The sequence below is a fragment of the Apodemus sylvaticus genome, chromosome 14, assembly GCF_947179515.1.
Source record: "Apodemus sylvaticus chromosome 14, mApoSyl1.1, whole genome shotgun sequence".
Taxonomy (NCBI): Eukaryota; Metazoa; Chordata; class Mammalia; order Rodentia; family Muridae; genus Apodemus; species Apodemus sylvaticus.
Window position 1 is genome coordinate 37294221 of NC_067485.1, and position 21012 is coordinate 37315232.

A 21012-nucleotide genomic window follows, 5' to 3' on the forward strand; every position below is an offset into this window, starting at 1 on the left:
GCCTGTGGCCCACGTACCCTCTGCTGAGCACCGGCTTCTCCTCAGTGCCCTCCAGATGGCTCCCAGCCAATTCCTTCCCCTCTCCCCAGCCTGCTTGTTCATGCCTATTCTTCATTCCATGGAAGAGCTGAAGCCGACCTCTTGGAATCTCTTCTTTCTTCTCTTCTATACTGAGAGTTAGTCACGAGCTGTCAGCCATCCTGCCTCTCGGCTTTTGTAATCCAGCACACCCTTCACCTCGCCCAAGCTTTCCCCAGGAGTATTATCATTTGCTTGGGATACTTTCAGTAGCATGGGTGGTTTCTCCCTTCACCGTGGGAGGCATTGATCTTGATCTGACTGGGCTCCATCTTTAATCTCTTTAGGGACCTCTTTCTGAATCCCAAGTTTGGCATCCATGCATATCATGTCTTCTGCTCATTTAACCTTTCCTTTATACCAACCAGCTCCATCTGCTTGTGTGTGCCCATACTCAGCCTGCTTCCTCAGCACCTGTAAACCACACCACCGCCATCGACTCAGCTTTGTGGAGGCCTAAGCTGCCAAACAAGCAATCTCTTCCTTCAGCCCAATGTTGTCACATTGCAGAGGGGACTCAGTGGGCCACTGTTGTCTGTATCCTAGCAGCAATGAGTAAGAGTTAGATTTCTGTAGAGGAAGCAGGCTAGAAGGTCACCTCACACATCAGGCGTGTCTCTCAACTATGCCCTGGCTGCCTCCTATCTTGTCCTTTCTTCTAAGACAGTGGTTCTCAATCTGTGGGTCAGGACCCCCTTGGGGGCTGCATATCAGGTATTTACATAGCAGTGCATAACAGTAGCAGAATTGTAGTTAAGTAGCAAGGAAATCCTTTTAAGGTTGGGGGTCAGCACAGCATTAAGAACTGTGTCAAAGGGTCACAGCGTTAGGAGGGTTGAGAAGCACTGGGTAAGACCTGGTCCTTGCCGGTCCTCTCAGATTCTAACCTCACCATCAACCACTGAGACCCTCACTTGTTTGGTTATACATCTCTAAATTATCGTGTGTGTGTGTGTGTGTGTGTGTGTGTGTGTGTGTGTGTGTGTGTGCACATATGTGGAATTTGAGGACAACCTTGCACATTAGTTCTCTCTTTCCACCCTTATGTGGCTTCCGCAGATAAATCTAGATGGACAAGCTACCTGAAAAGCACCTCTACCCACTGAGCCCTCTTGCTGCCCCACCATCTGTAGTTTTCATCTGAAATGTCTTGGTTATTATGGCCCTGCTAACTTAGAATGTACTTCTGACTTCCTTCCTTCCTCCCTGTCCCTTACCCACAATTTTCCTTCTTTCTCCTGTGGCATTATTTTCAAGCATAGCTCTCTTAGTGCCCAGCAGGCTGTAACTGTCATGTTTCCCCCAGTCATCCCTATGTGGCCTAGAAGTCAGCTACTCAGAACCCGGTAATCTAGTTTTTAGTATCTAGACTCCATATCCTCTTCTCTTGTCTTTCTGCTGCGGTCTTCCAGTTGCTCGGTTAACTGATTCTTAGACTCCCTACCAATAAAGGAGCCAGGAAAAAAATGGAGCATGTTGAAACTTAAGCTTGCTCTTTCAGCTTCGTACCACGCAGCATGCTGTGTAATATGAGGCAGCGCTCTGCAATCCCTTGTCATTCTTGAGAATCCATAGGTACAAGTGAAGTCCTGTGTTCGCCTTATAGCAGACCTATTCAAGAAGTCTAGAGAAAGGTACAGAGTCAGTTTGGCTTAGCAGTAGAGAGGAGAAGCGAGCGTGTCAGACATTGCAGCAGGTTCTCTGCGCACAGGGAGCTTCGCAGTGTATGTTCTGTCACACACCCCTTTTCTTTTCAAGACAGGGTTTCTCTGTATAGCCTTGGCAGTCCTGGAACTAGCTCTCTAGACTAGACCAGGCTAGCCTCAAACTCACAGGGGTCTCCTGAGTGCTGGGACTAAATGTGTGTTACATCACTGCCCAGTTACATTCTCTTCATAGAGGTTGAAATGGTTACAACATTGGTAACCTGCACTGTTCAAAAGTGGGGCTTAAGCTTTGCTTGGTTGTTTTCTTCTAAAAAAAGAATTGTGTATAAATATAGAGGTGTTTCTGACCTTAGGGAGAGAAAACAAATGTAATTTGTAAAGTGAAATAGGCAAGGTGTGGGTTTGCAGCTCTTCAATAAAAAATAAACAATTACTCAGTTAATTAAACAAACGATAATTGTGAGGCCTTAATGAAAAGATGTGGAAGAAAAAATGTAGATGTTCTAACAAACTTGCGTCCTGCTTTGTTTTGAAAGCCAGCCGCAGCCCACATAGACCCGGAGCTCAGCGCTGTCCAGTTCTACCATCTGTGCATGGGGATGGTGATGACGATAACTTGATGGCACTTTGCAAGATTTGAGGGATAAACTTTTGCCAGGCTACCCTGGTTACAAGTCTATCATGTGGCATGTTCTGTGTGTTTACTTTTTAAATGCTTGGAGGATTCGCAGGTTTCTGCAGGACTGAGATGTTTATTTGAACAGACTGAAAAGCGGGAAGTCATTTAGACCTCTGCTCCGATGCATTAGGAAAATGCCCAATTATTCCACTTGGGGCTCAACTTTTGGTCTCAAAGCTGCCGAGCATAGCTCAGTAATTCCTACACGGGAGCTTTTTTCATGTTTCCTGTCTGAGAAATATGCTCACTACAAATGACAGCCGCATCTTCATCATTTGTAGGGGCAACCCTTGAGAGTTCCAGCTTAATGCTTAATTTAAAAATGTCGTCTTGAAGGTCCTGTGATCTGAGGTCACAGGATACACCTAGAAAGGCTATGATTACTCCAGATCTGTTTCAGCCTGCTCTAGATCCTGACTGGCAGTATTCTCCAACTTCCTATAGAATGCTCTGGAAGGCAAAGTCATGAAAATGAGACATCCGGTTGTTGTTGCTCCTCACTAACTCACTGCTCTGCATCAGGGTATGGGCTAGTCCTGCTTGTCCTCCATCTTCAGGGAGCAGGTAGAGGAGCAGGCCACCTTTCTGGAAAGCTGTGTACTTGATTTCCAGTCCGGGGGTGCCTAGCTGCTGTGTTAGGGACACAGGCGCTTAGCTGGAGTGGCCAACTTTTCTGTAAGGAGCCGGAGAGTAAACACCTATGGTCCGCGGCACCCCACTTCTGTGACACCACTCAGCTCTGCTTGTAGAGCCTGAGAGCGCTCGCAAATGAATGAGTGTGGTGTGCTTCCATAAAACCTCATCTGTGTGTGTGAGGACATCTGTGTGTGTGAGGACCTCATCTGTGTGTGAGGACCTCATCTGTGTGTGTGAGGACATCTGTGTGTGTGAGGACCTCATCTGTGTGTGAGAGGACATCTGTGTGTGTGAGGACCTCATCTGTGTGTGAGAGAATCTGAGCACATGTGGGATTGGGGGGGGGGGGCATAGGCAATCCTCAGGAATCATTCCTCAGGAGTCATCTTATATGTTGAGGCCTTCTCTCTCATTGGCGTGAAGCTCGGGGAATAGGGTAGTCTATTTGGTCAGAAAACTTCAAGAATCTGCTTATTTGCACTCTGCAGAGCCAGCATTACAAGCATGTACCATTATGTTTGGGCTCTTGCCTGATTTTTATGAACTGAACTAAGGTCCTCAGACTTCCATGGCAAATAGTTTGCCAACTGAACTATCTCCCCAGGCCTCAGCAAAACATACTTTTTTTTTTTTTTTTAAGATTTATTTATTATTATATGTAAGTACACTCTAGCCGTCTTCAAACACTCCAGGAGAGGGCGCCAAATTTCATTATGGAAGGTTGTGAGCCACCATGTGGTTGCTGGGATTTGAACTCAGGACCTTCAGAAAAGCAGTCAGTGCTCTTAACCACTGAGCCATCTCTCCAGCCCCAAAACTTACTAAGGACAGGAGTTAGCCTAGATTGGCCCATGAGCATAACTTACCACCCTTTGCTCTACATTCCAGAAGTGCACCATTGGCTGTCTATATACCTGACTTTAGGGGAAGACTATCTGTGACATCCAGATAGCAGTGTTGATGTACTTACTTTTTATGTTTATAGCCAGGGCTCTACTAAATGTGTGTATAACTAGTTAGTTGTCAGAAGTAGAGTTCTACTTTTTCCGGTCCCCCCCCCCCAGGGGATTCAAATACCATCATTTAATTACCTTTACCTCCTTTCTTCCCCCAAATCACTTGACTTAGTTTGTGACAGGGGTATGTGTAGACCAGGGGTGGGTGGCGCAACACTGTGGAAGAACACATCTTTAACTTGCATGAAGTCCTAGTATCCCCCATAATAAAATACAAAGAAATAAAAAAATCAAGTTAAAAGGTGCATGTGGGTTTGGGCTATCCAAACTCACATTTAAAAGCCACCCAAAACAACTCTTGCCATTTCTTACCCACCTGCCAGCTCCTGCTGGTAAGAGGGCCGCTGGTGAGGCTGCTCAGCCTTCAGGCTCTTCCTAAGGTGGTTGTTGGTGTGTCTCCCATCTTATCGTCACTAGCATAATGTCCTCTCAGAGGAAAAGAAAGCCCCAATGTGTTACATCACGTCTCCCACTCAAGGAAGTGTTGGTATTTCTCTCTTTTTCTCTCTTATTTTCTTTTGACTGAAGTGTGGCCAAGAACAATTTCACCAACTAAGTGGGTGTAAAGGAAGGAAAGAGAAAATCATAAGCTAATGAAAAGTTTGGTGGAGAAGTGACTGTTCAAAATAGACTCTGAGACTCATAGGACAAACGTTTCATTTACCAAGGGAACTGTTTTCTATTTCCTTAAAGACTTGTCTCTGCCGTGCAGGCAAAAAAGAAAAAGGTGGTTATGTTGGAAGGACCGCTTGAGGGGGTGCAGAAGTGGGAATCAGCAGGAAAAGATGTCAATCAGTGGGTGTCAGAATGTGGCAAACAAGGCCAAGGGGAAATGAGGCCTGTGCAATTCTTCCTCTCAAGTTAGTTTTCCTACAGAGCATTCCCTTTTACAACTATGAGAGTGTCTAAATGACTTTCATATGCGACAGTAATTATGATCAGATCCTGGCAGTCAGGTGTGTGGTGGACATATAACATGAAGACTCTGGAGTAGTAGCAAATACCTACAATCAGCAAGGGCTCACTCAAAAGGAAGCACCCATGTTGCTGGTTGGGTGGATAGCACAGACATTACCGGTCACATGCATGACAGAATTGTAAAATATAACAGAGGTTGATTCAGTGATGAACAAGGGATAAATATAATGAATTCTTGAATATTCATAGAAAGTATTGTGTATCTATTCTACACATACAGACACATATGTAGTTATGTAAGTTTAGAAAAAAATCTAACCTAAGTGGAGGAGAAAACCTCTCCAGCATACCCTTCTCACGTTGTGATCCCTCCTTTCAATCCCAGTGCAAAGGCAGGCTGAAAGGAACTGCACTGGGGCTGTGCAGTCTGGCCATATCAGGGCGGCAAACATGCATACAATGTGAGCCTGAAATTCTGTTTCTATTTTGACACAGTTTATTTCTTAAAATGATACAAATGTTCAGGCTTAGAGAACTGTTTGTGAAAAGATTGCCCTTGTATCAAAACTTGATGTGTTAGCCTGGTATAGTGGAGTACACCTTCAATCCCAGCACTCAGGAAGCTGGAACAGCAGAAAAGCAAGTTCCAGGCTAGCCTTGGGTAATAGTGATGCCCTGTCTCATAAAATAAGCAAACCAACAAAAAAAAAAAAAAAAAAAAATGAGTTGCTGGGAAGATTTTGATTTCCAAAGCTTTGGAGTTTCAGACCGCCTGTGAGTGAATGAGAGTCTGTGTACACACCCGAGGAGGTCTGGCAAGGAGGAGGCATGGCCTAGAAAGCAGATGTCTCTGCAGTGTCAACAGCCTTCTACTGCAGACAGTAACAACCCCATCTGTGCATGTGAGTTCCGTGTGCACATGCTTGTGCCCAGAATTGATACAGAATTGTGGAAGCACACAGTGCAAGCAAATACACTTCTTTCTTTTTTTTTTTCTTTAGGATTACTGATTTATTAGAATAGAGCTCGGGAACATCCAAATAGAAATGTGTGGGGTTGAGGATGCACAGAGATCCCATGATCTCCCCAGCTGTAGCAGTCTCTCTCTCTCTCTCTCTCTCTCTCTCTCTCTCTCTCTCTCTCTCTCTCTCTCTCTCTCTCTCTCTCTCTCTCTCTCATCAGTGTGGTCACCTATCTAGAAGCCCCTGAGTCTTACTGTTCAGGAGTTTTCGTTGATGGTGGCATTTTGCTGTGGTTTCTTTTGCTTTGCTTTGTTTACCAGACACTGAGCCTAGGATGGTGCAACTGATCAGCAGCCTTGGTCTTTAACAGCTTTATAGGTGGGCTTCATTGACTGACCATATCAGTGGCCATTGGTTTTGAGTTCGAACTGAATCCTCCCGTTTTTCTTTTTTCTTTTTAATTTTATTCGATATATTTTTTATTTACATTTCAGATGATTTTCCCTTTTCTGGTCCCCCACTCCCCGAAAGTCACATAAGCCCCCTTCCCTCCCCGTTCTCCCACCCATCCGTTCCCACTTCCCTGTTTTGGTTTTGCCTTATACTGCTACACTGAGTCTTTCCAGAACCAGGGGCCACTCCTCCATTCTTCTTGTACCTCATTTGATGTGTGGATTATGTTTTGGGTATTCCAGTTTTCCAGGCTAATATCCACTTATTAGTGAGTGCATACCATGATTCACCTTTTGAGTCTGGGTTACCTCACTTACTATGATGTTCTCCAGCTCCATCCATTTGCCTAAGAATTTCATGAATTCATTGTTTCTAATGGCTGAATAGTACTCCATTGTGTCTATATACCACATTTTTTGCATCCACTCTTCTGTTGAGGGATACCTGGGTTCTTTCCAGCTTCTGGCTATTATAAATAGGGCTGCTGTGAACATAGTGGAACATATATCCTTATTACATGCTGGGGAATCCTCTGGGTATATGCCCAGGAGTGGTAGAGCAGGATCTTTCGGAAGTGACATGCCCAGTTTTCTGAGGAACCGCCAGACTGATTTCCAGAGTGGTTGTACTAATTTGCAACCCCACCAGCAGTGGAGGAGTTGACTTTGATAGAAAAACCTCATATTTATCCTTGTCACAGCCTGGGGAGCAAGCTTGGGAAGTCGCATTGAGTCAGGTTTAGCTTGAGAAGAGCATCTCATTAGAAGTGAAGGGCCTTGTCTCTTCATAGCTGCCTGTGAGGCTTAGGAGAGTTACACGCTTCTCTGCCTCAGGTATGTCATTGATTCATTAAGCCATTATTTGTTGAGTACATACTGTGTATAGACTACATCATGCTGGGTACCGGGCTGTAGAGTAGTTTGGTAATGAAGGTGTCCTCCCACCCCTAGCTGCAGGCTCAGGCAGACAAACTCAAGATGTCCCAGGCAACCTGGTGCAGCAGTGTCACTCAAGGCGATGCTAGTGCTTGAGGATCAGTTCACAGTGGCATTAAAACGGAGTTGAAAACATCCCATAAAAACGAGCTGAGGTTTCTTTCTCCTCACTGTTGTTTCTAGGTATGTCCTTAGAAATAGTTTGAGATGGATATTAGCTTTAATTATAAAACCTTCTATGACAGCAGTTGTCAACCTATTGGCTGTGGTCTCTTTGATAAAACTCTCTATCTCCAAAAATACTTACATTACAATTCATAACAGTAGTAAAATTGTATTCATGAGGTAGCAATGAAATAATTTTATGGTTGGGGTCACCACAACATGAGGAGCTATATGAAGGGGTCGCAGCATTAGGAAGGCTGAGAAGCACTGCTCTAAGGAGAGGTAGCCTGCCTGCCTGCCTGCCTGCCTGCCTGCCTGCCTGCCTGCCTGCCTGCCTCAGGACAGTTGGGCTTTATAACTATCAGTGGACTGATGTCTGCTTGCAACGAGCTTTGGTCTTTCTATAGGTAGATAGAAAAATACACAGACTGTATTTTTTGCTGCCTGTCAACCCACATATTTGTGGTTTTTCCTCCACAGAAAAAACAAAGGACAAAAGATCTTTCTCGGGTGTTTCATTCCTACAATCCATATGATCACAAGGTAAGAGAAGCATGTGGTTAGCATGTTTGGGATTAGTGTTCAGTGGCAATCCCTGTTCTAAACATGTAGGGGGAGTGCTCAGCTGTGCTGCCTCCCAGGCCTAGAGCTTCCTAAATGTTCGAACATGTTTCACTAGTATGTCATGATTTTTAAATAGATTGCCAATTATATTTGTATTTCTGTTTTTAAGATGTCTTATAAATTAACAGAAAATGTCTGTTTTTGAACTGAATTGCTTGCATTTTTCTCATGTTGGGATGTAGTCACTGGGGGACTAGATCTGCTCTGTGGAAGCTCTCACCTGATATGCATGAAGCCCGGGTTCATTCCCCAGCACTGCTCCAAACCAAGCCAAGTCTAGCTGTACATTATCTGGGAGGTGTCGGAAGTTCGGGCGTTCTCTTGAGATGGAGGTGATCCATCTATTTTACTATTTTAGTTGATCAGTGTTTTCTTTTGAAATACTATGGTAAGTGAACCAGGCTTTGGAATTGGTAGACACAAGTAAAACCTTTACTATCAATTCTTGAATCTCAGTTGTTCTGATACTTACTATGTTAAACAAATATTATGTACAAGAAGCAGCACACAGCCTGACATCTGAAATGCCCTTACCAAGACTAACAAGGTGGAAGACCAAGATATAAGGCCTCCCGTGCTCCCTCCTACTGCTCAATAAAGACCCACAGCCCTTCCTGTACTGTTTATGCCCAAACTTTCCTCCCCATGCATTTGAAGATCTTCTATGTATATTTTTACCTGTAAGCATTCCCTCACGTATTTTTTAAAGACATGGACTCTTTTAAAATGTACAAAAATCAGGGATCTGAGAGATGTCTCAAGAGTATTGGTTCCTCATCTATAATAAGACTCTAGTCCAATTCCCTGAGCACACATAGTGACTCACAATCATCTGTTTCTCCTATCCCAGGACATCCAGAGCCCTCCTCTCACCTCCATAGGCACTACACAATACCTGCAGGCAAAACGCCCATGCAATACAATACAATACAATACAATACAATACAATACAATACAAAATTAAATAAAATAAAATTGTACTTCTTAAGTTCAAAGATCGTATGCTGGAGGCCTGTATTAGAACTCCTAACATGCCACATCTTCATGGTGGGACACATCAAAGGTTTTCTGAGGTTTATATGAAATCTCTATACTGTGAAATGTTCCAATAAATTTGTTAATTTGAGGTGATTTCAGAAGCAAACAAACAAACAAAAAAACCCCACACAGTTGAAATACTACTATAAATGTGAGTCTTTACCTATGAACTTGCTGGTAGACATGGTGGGAAGTTTTCAACCAGCAAAAATAAGGAATATAAAAATCCCATTCCTCAGTTGAAAGTAGATAGATATCTAGACTCAAGAGACAGCACAAATGTGCCAGCAGTTGATGGAACTTCAAAGACCTGAGAGTTTCTAGTGTGTAATATGGGACTAATTGACTTTAGCTCCAGAAAATTTTAACAGAAGTGTTTATGCTTTGTGGAGATGTGTGATACTAAAAACTATCGTTTCATGGTAATTTTTTCCGACCTCAGTCAGTTACTTCACAGAAAGGAGGGGTTCATTTGACAGAGACTGGGAGCCAGTGACATAATAGTCATGTGACATCATTGGGCAAGCCTGGCTATGCTGCTGTGAGGAGTGGTGCCTGCCCCGCTGGAGACCGTTTAATTAGCATAAATACTCTGACAACTACAGCCAGCATTTAACAACACATTTTCAAAAGCTCTGACAAATCAAAGGTTTTGCTTCAATTTTCTGAATTTCTTCTACTTTTATCACTTTTAAAACTCACAGATGAGAGAAATTCCTTTCTTCTTTTACTAGTCTCAATGGAGCCATGCATCTGTAGGTCCTCCCGGCTCCTTCTTCATATCCTTTGTGGCATTGCATTAAAGTCATCTCAGAAGATTTTGGCTTCTCTTGTGAGGACTTCGTTCCCTACAAATTAGTCATTGGTGATGAAGACCCGAATAGAAATGCTAGATGGCATTCCTTTTGATGTCTGCTCTCAGATCGGTAGTAAATTATTATGAGGAGCTAGCCTGCTACTTGAATGATTTTGAGCCTATAAAAGTCTGTCTGTCTTTTATTCTTCATGTGTGTAGACAAGGGGAAGGGGGTTGCTCCAGGGCCGTAGTAACTTCCTCACATTTTCTAAGCTCCATGCAAGCAAATCTTAACCAAACTACTTTTATTTCATCATTGACTGTAATGTTCCTAAAGACTAGAGCCATGGGCAGACATGTGCCTGGGCCATTTTCCCATCTCACAGTGCGCTTTTCCCCCACGTAAATAGAATAATAGTGTGTGTGTGTGTTTCACGCTACTTTTCATTTTAATTATCCAATTACAGTCAGGCAAATCAGTTTTCTAGATAGATAGGTTTGAGTATAAAATGTTTTACAAGATGTGGTTAAAGTTGATTCAAACATCTCATGTGCAGTGAGATTTCTGGAGTGATCTTTAGAAAAATATACATGTGTATTGTAAATGAAAGCTTACATAAAATAAAACATCGCTTGTCTGGAAACTGCTTTAAGAACATTCCAAGCAGGAGTGGGTACGGTACATTAAGCAGGACCATGTGTTGACAATTATGGAACCTGAGTGACGGCTTCGTGGGGTGTGTTCTTCTGTGTATTTTACTATATGATTGAAACTTTCCATAATACTAGAGACAGGAGGATAAAATAAACACAGGCCTGGGCTCTAGTGAGTGCTCTCATATTCGTCTCTGTCTGGCTGTGCTTGCAGTGTGAATTTTTTCCCTTGATTTCCATGAAGGGAAGCTCAGCATTTCAGTGGTGGGGTCACGATGCAGAGTGAGCTCAGAAAGGGGACTTCCCACTTCAGCTGGCACCGTTGCCTCTTATTTCATCCCAGGTCACAGTGGGTCAGTACAATGATAGCCTTGCCCACTGCTAAGTGCCAAATCACTTGTCATTCCAAGAGTAGGGAGTGTGACTCAGTCACCTCAGGTAGTCAGGTGTGTTCCCTCCTGTCACCCACCCCCTTCACCAAAGCCAGACCATTTCCTGCCTAAGCCCAGACTAGGACAGTCACCAGGTTACATAAGCATGCTGCTTCAGTGAGGCTGCTTCTTTTTGTAATCGCATCCTAAAGCTTTTGTGTAGTAGCGATTGGTCACGTGGTTTTCTCTTAAATGCTATTGCAAAAAGCCAGCAGAGCTGAGCCGCAGAGTGTGCGCCTGAATAGATGCTGGGGAATAGTGCTCAGCTCAAAAACGGGGTTGGGGACCCCGAGAGCTTTGTTTTGAGTGGCTGTCTCTCCATTAAAAAAAAAATGTTGCCAAGAAATTTTACAATAATAACTTTTTAAAAAGACCATATAGATTTATTTGACCAATGCATGTTATCTTTTATCTATTCCAATGGAACATCAGGAGAGGCAGCCCAAAATAGCAGGGAATCTGGTTATATTTTATCCATTTTTGCCCTCTACTATTTTAATATCTAAAGCTTATAATTTCTGAAAATAGCACACTGTCAGGAGAGGTTACCCACCTCAAGGCCTTCCAAGACACACAGTGTCAATCCAGAGCTGAGTTTTCCTTTCTGTAAGTCACAGGTAAGTCAGGGCAGGATATAATTAGAATAGTCCTATTAAAGGCATGCCAACTAACATCTTTATTCTGAAGAAAATATTATGCACATAAAAGGTGCATCTCTCTTTTTCCTTCTCTTTTCCTTTCTTTTTCTTGTTAGATTTTATCAGAATTTATGTGCTCAGGGGCATCCTAGGTTTACTAGCTGAACATAGGTGTTTATAATCTGCTAATGTAGAAAAGTTGTTATGAAATATGAAACTGCTTTGAAAGGAAAACATTAAGAAAACTATGCAGGTCTGCATCAGCCTTTAACATCTGCAAAGCTGAGTAAGTTCTAAACCAGTTCATCTGAATGTCTGCACCAGTTTACCCACCATGGGCGTCCCTCGGGCGCTGTCACCGTCATACTCTCTAGGTCTTGTGAGGCCGGTTTCATCTTTCCTATAGCAGCTAGCTGTATTAAGAATTTTTCTCTATACATAAGACTATAAGCTAGTGGACATGCTACAGGCAAAAAATCAGTATATGTCTTCTGCATTTGTTTAAGTGTGCTTTTTCTTTGTCTTTTGATGATGACTGTTATTTAATATATATTTCAACAAATTGCAAACAAATTCACATGACTCAGAAAATAGCAGTGTATGTATGCACGTGACAACTTCACCTGTAAATAGAAAGAAAATGACCACCAGTGCTTGCTGCAGCAAAGGATCGTACTTATTGAGCGATCCAGTTAACTCTCAGCCTTGGCCAGAGAGCCAGCCTGGCCCAGAGCCCCCAGAGGACTGTGGGAATCCCCCAACTCATTCACCAACAGTCTACTCTTTTATTTAAATCCACTCTTATACCAGTATACATGTCTGCTTGCCCAAACCACATAGTCAGCACCAACAGCAATTTAGAAACAGGTACTTACTGCTTTAAGAGTCCAGAGCTCTAGGAAGAAGTGGCAGCCTACAAAGGAAAGAAAGAACTGGCTATAAAGACAGAGCCCCTCAAGTGCAGCTGACAGGACCGCGTAATTTAGACCCCAAGACCCAGATACCCGAAAGCATTTTAAGAACCCATTTGAAAACAGTAAAGATATATATTTTTCCCTTGATGTTCTTGAAGAAGGAAAACTCAGCATATATATATATTCAATCTTTGGAAGCATTGGTGTTTTAGGGGGAAAATGTACTTATCTTTAGAATGTTTAAGACGACTCATTCCTAGAAAAGGTTTGAGCAGATGAAGCATGCCCAGAGAGTTAGAACATGTGTGAGTGGTGAGGTGCAGGGTCAGCAAACGTGAGTGAGGATGACAGCTGAAGCGCGCCCCGCCCCGCCCTGGCCCGCCCCAGTGTGACCCACACTAAGTATTTATAAATCAGGTATTGTGAAGCATTTGCTTTTTTAAAATTATGATATTTTCATCTTAAAAAATTGTTTAAGGGGGTGGTAGATAGATAACTCTGTTGGCAAAATGGTTGCTGTGGAAGCACAAGAATCTGAGTTCAATCCCCAAAACCCAGGTTAAAACAACTGGGCCTGATAGCACACATTTTTAATCTCAGTGTCTGGGCTCAGTAGCCCATCAGCTAGCCTATTCTGTAACCTCTAGGCTTGGGAGAGACCACACCTCATAAATCAATACAGACAAGACATCTCTGGCAGCTAAAGATGACCTCAGGCCTCCACAGGTCCATGCACCCATGTACACAGGTACCACACATAGGTGCGCGCATACAAACATGGGCCTGTGTGCACACATGGGAAGACTGGTCTAGTAACTCGGTAGCTAGCTCAGTGGCAGTTCTTTCCCAGTGTGCAGAAGGCCTTTAGCTTGTTCCTGGGATCATGGCGGTTACTCCCCACCCACCCCACAAACGACCTAACGGGGCATAATTGTAATGATGTATTAGTATATTTTAGTTGTGTGTCTGTGCATACATGTTTTTGTATGTATGGGCACATGTGTGAATGTTCAGACATGCATGCACATCTTCCTGCTTACTCTCCATTTTATGCATTGACTCTGTCAGTGGGTCTCTCAATGAACCTAAAGCTGATCAATTCCAGTTAGTCTGGCTAGTCAGATCAACTGGGGAACCCATGATGTCTGTATTTCAGGGGATCATGTCACCACATCACCCAAGCTTTTTGTGGGTTCTGGGGATTCCTCCAGCCCTTGCACTTGTATGGCAAATACCTTATTTACTGAGCCCAGCCCAAATACAGCTTCATCTTATTATTTTACTTTATGTGTACCTATGTTTTGCCTGCGTGTACGTTTGTATATGGCATACACACAATGACTATAGAATCCAGAAGAGGACAAGTAATTCCCCTGGAACTAGAGTTACAAACAGTTGTAAGCTGCCATGTGTGTCCTGGGAATTGGACCCAGTAGATCAACCAGAGCTCTTAACCACTGAGCAGTTTCTCAGCACAGCCTATTTTTTTTATTATAATACCAAATATACAAAAATAGTCCATATTTCCTAAGACTACCCTAAGAACTGCTTATACAGACATGAATGGGAACCTTATCTACTAGTGGTCAGTGAAATTTTAAAGAGTAAAAAAATGTGAGTTGAAATTTCATCAGCTCTGCTTTGGTCAGAAGTATACAGTGGAAATCTGTACCAACACTCTTGGGCTGTGCTACTGCCCGCTCTTACCTAAGATGTTAGGTATCTTGGTGACGTCAGTTTCATAAATACTTGTATCATACTTGTAAGCAGAATGTACAGTCTCATCTCAGAAGCAACACATTGATGTCTATTAATCAGATTGTGTAGAGCTGCAAAGCAGCAACAGTCCAGTCACCTGGCTCTGGTACCCAGCTCCTGCTGTTTGAAGAATGATGGCTGCTGCCCTCAATCTGGAGGCTGCCACTGTGTTGTCAAGCCCTCAATCCCCCTCCCCCACACTCCCACATAACAGCATTAGAGTGTTATAAGCTGTGCTTCCAGAGAGAAAGAGAGATGGGATTTGGATCCCTGCCTGCTGGCCCTACAGAGCCTCAAGCTATCTGCTGTCTGGAAATAGCAAATTCAGTTTTTAATTGATCCGGCACTCTATGGTAGCCAGATTTCTCATGGCATGTGCAGATAAAGAAACAAGTTATTGATCTGGCATGTTGGTGCCATGCTTAAAACAGTTCAGTAGCAGATTGCCCAAAGTCATTTGTGCATGTGACTTTATTTTCCATCTTTGGCAAAGACAAAAAATGCTTTTAAAGTAATTCTAAGGATGTTGCTAAATAGCAGGAGATTTTGAGTAAATGTCTAACTGAAGGCATTTCCTTAGTGTTACACTGACACACATCCTTATACCAAAGTCACACTCCAGTTGTAGCCTCAGAATACAGGGATGTGGAACTTTGAGAAAAGATTAAATTCCTTCCCTCTATTCCCGTCTAAAGACAAACAGATGACCCCTTCTCAGAATAAAGCTCACATGAACAGCCCTTTGAATATAAAACCTGCATCCATTTATTAAAATGCCTTCCTTCTGGAGATGGCCATGTGATGGTCACCACAGTTGCAGCCATAGCTCAGCTGTTTCCTTCTTTCACAGATTGTCTAACCTGTACTAACCTAATCCAAAAGCTCTGGTCTCCTTTTAACTGCATGATATCTATGCCATATATTCTATGGCATGTGTGCCTACATATACACTACACACAATAGGTAGGTAGGTAGGTAGGTAGGTAGGTAGGTAGGTAGGTAGATAGATACATAGATAGATGACAGATCACACATACTATAAACATTAGACAGACAGAAAGAGCTAGATAATTTTAAGGTTAGGCTCCTGTATCCTGCCCTACCTATGAGGAACCTGAAATACAGAGAGGTTAAGTAACTATTATAGGTTACACAGCTAAAATTTCAGAGAAGTTTTGCTCCAGAGTATATGCCCATTACCTCTGTGGCACAAATAACTGGAAATCAAGAGTAAAGTGTTCTAATAATAGACAGATTGGCAACTACCTATTATCAACTCAGGGGCTGATGTGGGCCTTCCTCCCTTCCCTCTCTTTAACTCCAAATCATAGTCTACATAGAAGTATGAACAGAAATAAGAGAACAGGTGCCCCAACCTGATTAATTCAAAATCAGCCTAGGAAGAAGAAACATAGTTAAGCTGGGTGCTGGGGCTATTTTGTTACAGAAGCTGACCAAGGGCTCTTAGCCATTGCTGGGCATCCAGATCCTCATAGTGCATTGTCCAGCTTAGTCCTTCCTTGACTCTCCTCAGGGGGCCTGTGGAGGTCAAGTGGCAGAGTGGTCTTGGACCCAAAACACAGGAGCTGTCCAAGCAGAGAAATGGGCTGAGCACGAACCTAAAACACTGAGAAAAGCTGGGGACAGTCATGATTCATGGATCTTGGAAGTGACAGCAGGGCAGTTTAGGAGCACGCGCGCGCGCGCGCGCACACACACACACACACACACACACACACACGGAATGCAGGTTCTATTTGTAACAACTTGTGAATTGAAGATATTTCCATGAACTAACAATTAATTCTTTTGGGGTTTTGTATGCTATTAAGACATAATCTCAGTTAGTATTCAGAGCACTGTTGAAGTATATATGAGAACACCACCCTCTGGAGAGTGCGCCAAGAGAGTTTTGCATATGGACGAAAGTGAAAGTTCACTCTGGCTTCCTTTTATCAGTATCCCAAAGGAGTATCAGTAAAAGAGGAAAACCAATCACAATCAAAGCCTTCATATTTTTTCGTCCTGATTCTAAAAATTGATTGAGATGTTAGTTCCTATGTTTCAAATTATTTTTCAACCCTGAAAGCATCTGTGTCTCCTGTCACTGGTGATTTACTGCTTCCGGAATCCTGTGGAGAGGGGTTGCCTTGGGCTCAGCACCAGGGTCTGGCTGTCTATCCCTGCTCATCTCCTGCTGCTCAGGTCACTAGAGTTTACCCTCTGCCTTGGTGCTCTGTATCCAACCAGTCTGAGTAGCTATGATTTTTCTCTTGTCACACTGACATGGTCTCGATACATACTGTACCCCTAAACCATTGTTTTCCATGTCTCCCCAGCCTTATCTATTATACTCATAAACCTTACTCCTCCCCAGTCAAATAACAGACGTGGGTCACCCCAGGGTTCAATCAGCATGGTAGGCCCAGAGTTGCATGCAGGGCTCCCAGAGTCTGCAAATTAGAACACAAGGCACCCAACTTAATCACAATTTAAACAGTGAGCACTTTTTAGCATAAGTCTAATTGCATGTGTTCCATGCATTACATTGTTTAGTAGTTGCACTAAAGCATGTATTCATTGTTCGTTCTGAAATAGATATCAAGCCGTACATCTTGTCTTCATTTGCCAACATGCATTCCACATGAATTACACATTTCATTTGGACAGGTTGAGTCAAAACATTAAAAACAACAACACTTAACATAATGAAGTAGAATAAAACTGATTTTCGGGGCCTGGCTTATGCAACAAATTCACTTGCTGATCTTGCAAAGTCTTGGGTTCTGTTCCCAGCACTCACACTGGGAAGCTTACAACCATGTGAACTCCAGCTCCAGGCTCTTCCGTGCTCTCTCTTCAGGTCTCCACAGATAAATGCAACCCCCCCCCCATAGGTACATAGTTAAATAAATAAATAAATGATTGTCAGACCTTCCCTTCATTCATTTCCTGCCTAGAGAACCAGATGACAGCTAACAACCGTCAGACAAAGCTTATCAAGCATATTCTTGTGTTTTTTTAAAAAGAGAAAACAACTTACTAAACTCAGACTCTTGCAAAATTAGGAAAACACTAACCTGGAAAGTCTTTTTGAAAAGTTCCTTGAAATTATAAGAAGAAATTAAACTAAAATGTGCTGATATATTTTCAAGAAAGGTGAATTTTAACTGCCTCCGCTAGGATATAGTACACTTTGCTTCTCAAAAGTGCAGCTTGCCATAAAATAAAATTAATGACTTACTTGCAGCTGTTTATTTTACTGATATGTGCTGAAAATGCCCGGTAGTGACGCATCACAGGCGCACACTGGAGAAGCGAGGGCTCGTGCTGATGCCTTGGCCTCCTCTTTGTGCTGCCGTTCTCAGGCTGCTGGGAGCTCTGTAATTGCTGGTGTCTGGGTTCAGACTCTTGGGGAAGGGGTTCCCAGGCCTGGTTCCTCTTTCTTAGAAAATTATTAAGTGACTGAAAGGTCCCATCTGTGGGCCACATTAAACAATTGCCACCTTTGAAGTTAAAATCTGGGTTGCATGAAGCAATTGCCAGAATTCTGTCTAGAGATAATAGTGAAGAGAAGATATTAACATGGGCCAATTGCCTAGTCCCTTTTGGGTTTGTTTGTTTTGCAGTATTAAGAAGACATAATGATAGAATGCTTTTATGACACTTTTGAAAATGTGTATGTTAATATTCTTCTGGAGGGTATAGGGGAAGTGAAAGCAGAGTCTCACTCTGTAGCCCAGCATGGCCCGGAACTCCTGGCCTTCCTGCCTCAGCCTCACAAGTACTGGGCGTACACTATTCACCGCTCCCATTGTCTTCTCTTGAAATTGGAAGAACTAAAGTTTCAATATCTGAGAAGAAAGTACCTTCCAAGCTGCTGCTAATGATGGTAAAAGTTTTCTATTTCAACTCTTGGTCTTTAGGTACCTTTTAAGGCTTATCTCTTTTTAAAAATGTTTTTATTGAAAATAATTTTCATGCAGTATGCTTTGATCAAATCCCTAGATGTATCTAAAGTGCAAATACAATTACAAGAATTGTAAAGACTCAAGTTCTTTTGTATATAAGTGTATTCCATTTTAATCATTGGAAAGTATAATGATCTAGTGATTTTGCAGGAAATAAAATTCTGTAATCTAATTTAGGCTTTTAAAGCTACTTATTTGTCTTTATTATTGTATTTGTCAATATAATGTAATATAAAATGAGAATTTTAAGTGAGGCAGCAGAGGTTTGGAGTCCGTGCTGCCCACCCTTTCTACCCATTAGTAACTATAGTCTCCTTCTGTTTTCTCTTGCCTCGTGTTCGCTTGCCCTGAAGGCTGCTTTTCTTTCCCTGTCCATAACTCAGATTCCTGTTTTATTAGTGTTTCCGCACACAGTTGCTTAGATGGTCTGGCTTATTGCCTTCTTTTGTGTTCCTGCTGGGGTTGTCATTGGTGAGCTCTGAAGCACAGGGCATCGAAGCCTTACTTTCTGCCCTGTTGGAGAGGGTACCATGAGCATTCAACAGTACATGTGTCCATTTTCACTGCTGAGAGCAGACCGATGAGGCCCTCTGATTCACATGTCTGCTGACTAGGAAAGAATGGATATTCTCATCCTGCTGAATTCTTACTCATCCTTCAAGACCCAGATTAATTCTACATCTTTCGCCTCTTGTCTAATACACAAACAGTTTTCTCCTAGAACTGGAACTTGTGTGTGCCTTTGTTACACACAAATCTCTAGAGAGCAGATGTGATATTTGCAATCCAGTGGGACATGTGGGGAGATGATAGCAAGCATCACTTTGTATTTATTGTGTTTTGTCACATACTCACTTATTGATGTCACAGTTTACCTTACTGTACTGGGAACATCTTGAAGATAGGGATGTCCTATCTGGCATGTCCTCCCCTTTCGCCACAGAAGACCTTGAATTGAGGGTACAACTTTGATATTTGATTTCTTCCTATGAAATGTATTTAATTCATATCTTATCAATGTAGGGTTGTTGCTCATCAGCCCACAGCAGATGCAGAGCTGGAATTGAGCCTTCTCATTAGATCTAGTTCGATGCTTTGTGTGGGAGGACACAGCGGGGATGTGGGAATAGCCCAGGAGTATGAGTCATAGTGCGTACTCTCCAGCTGTGGAGAGCACACTAAGATGGTTTTTCATTTTCAGTTATAAAGCAGGTAATGTTCAACACCACATTCACAGTCTCCCTGCTGGCCCTGACCTGTAGACTCCTAGGCCCTTCTCCAAAGGCAACAGTTGTTTCTGGGTTTTTTGTGCATGCTTTTAGAGTTACTTTACACATAATGGTACATATATTTTCAAATTCAAACATTAAAGCACAATGCATTCTTCTATTTCTTTCTTTCTGTCTTTCTTTCTTTCTTTCTTTCTTTCTTTCTTTCTTTCTTTCTTTCTTTCTTTCTTTCTTTCTTTCTTTCTTTCTTTCTTTCTTTCTTTCTTTCTTTCTTTCTTTCTTTTTTATTTTACAGTGTATCTTGGAGATTGCTCCAGTCATTACCTAAAGAGCTGCCACATTTCTTTTTCAGAATACCCCAGACCAGGTGTCGACCATATTTATTTAAGTGGATTCTTATCTACAGAGCTGGGAGTGCTCTCTGGTCTTTTGATCTTACAGTGTTGTACCGTATAAACTTATAAATGTGCCATTGAATGCCAATACAGCCATTACCTGTAAGAAAGCTCTAGAAGATTGTCTGGATGTTGGGTGTATGTATTTTAAGTCACTGCTGGTTTTGTTGGGGGCCCACATTATCACACATTTCCAGCTGTGCTCTCAGAGGGTCCTTCTTTCTCTACCCTCGACACACTATCTCAACTAACTTTTTAAATCTTTTTAAAGGATTTAAAGGAGAAAATATATACCTTATTGTTTTAATTTGTTTTTTCTCATATGAGTGTATTTCTCAATTATTATAAAGAACTCTAAAAATATTATGTGGTCTTCGTAAATAGCAACCCCCACAGTTCAAGCCTCTGACCTTTGCACATGCCACCTATGTGATATTGGCAAGATGTGTGTTCCTTACCTAAGTTTCTTCCTCTATAAAATCACATTACCATGCTATCTATTCCAACCTCACCATTGTTTTATATAATGCTGTGAAATAAAAAAGATGCTGCTCATTAGAGTGGGGCATGTAAAAATGAGAGATTCTAACACACATAAAGGAAAACTTATCTTTGGGTTCCCTGGTTTGAATGCTTAGTCCCCAGTTGGTGGAACAGTTTGGAAAGATCTAGTAGGTGTGACCTTGTTGCAGAAGGTGTATCTCTGAGGGTGGACTTGGGTTTTCAAAAGCCCATGCTATTCCCAGTTAGCTCTCTCTCTCTCTCTCTCTCTCTCTCTCTCTCTCTCTCTCTCTCTCTCTCTCTCTCTCTCTCTCTCTCTCTCTTTCTGCCTCATGAAAGCTTCAGGTTGGAAGATCTCGGCTACTGATCTAGCATCATGTCTGCCTGTCTGTTGCTGTGACCCCTACCATGATGGCCATAGACTCTAAGCATCTGGAGCTTTGAGCTCTGATAAACATTTCCTAAGTTTTCTTGGTGTTAGTCCTGTCTTATCACAGCAATACCCAAGTAACTAAGACATTAAGTCCATAAAGTTAGCCTGTTTATAGGATTGC

At 42.4% G+C, this 21012-nt stretch overlaps 1 protein-coding gene across 3 annotated transcripts in view; it reads left to right on the forward strand.

Annotated features, from left to right (window-relative positions):
• The window catches only part of Cdkal1 (CDK5 regulatory subunit associated protein 1 like 1), a 535629-nt gene that overhangs the window by 409513 nt on the left and 105104 nt on the right, over positions 1–21012 (forward strand). For 2 of the 3 annotated variants that reach the window (XM_052156747.1, XM_052156749.1), the window contains exon 13: positions 7990–8052. The exons of the other annotated variant lie outside the window; for it this stretch is intronic. In XM_052156747.1, coding sequence (XP_052012707.1) covers positions 7990–8052 — 63 coding nt within the window. The remainder of the gene's footprint in view (positions 1–7989; positions 8053–21012) is intronic. 3 annotated transcript variants of the gene reach the window in all.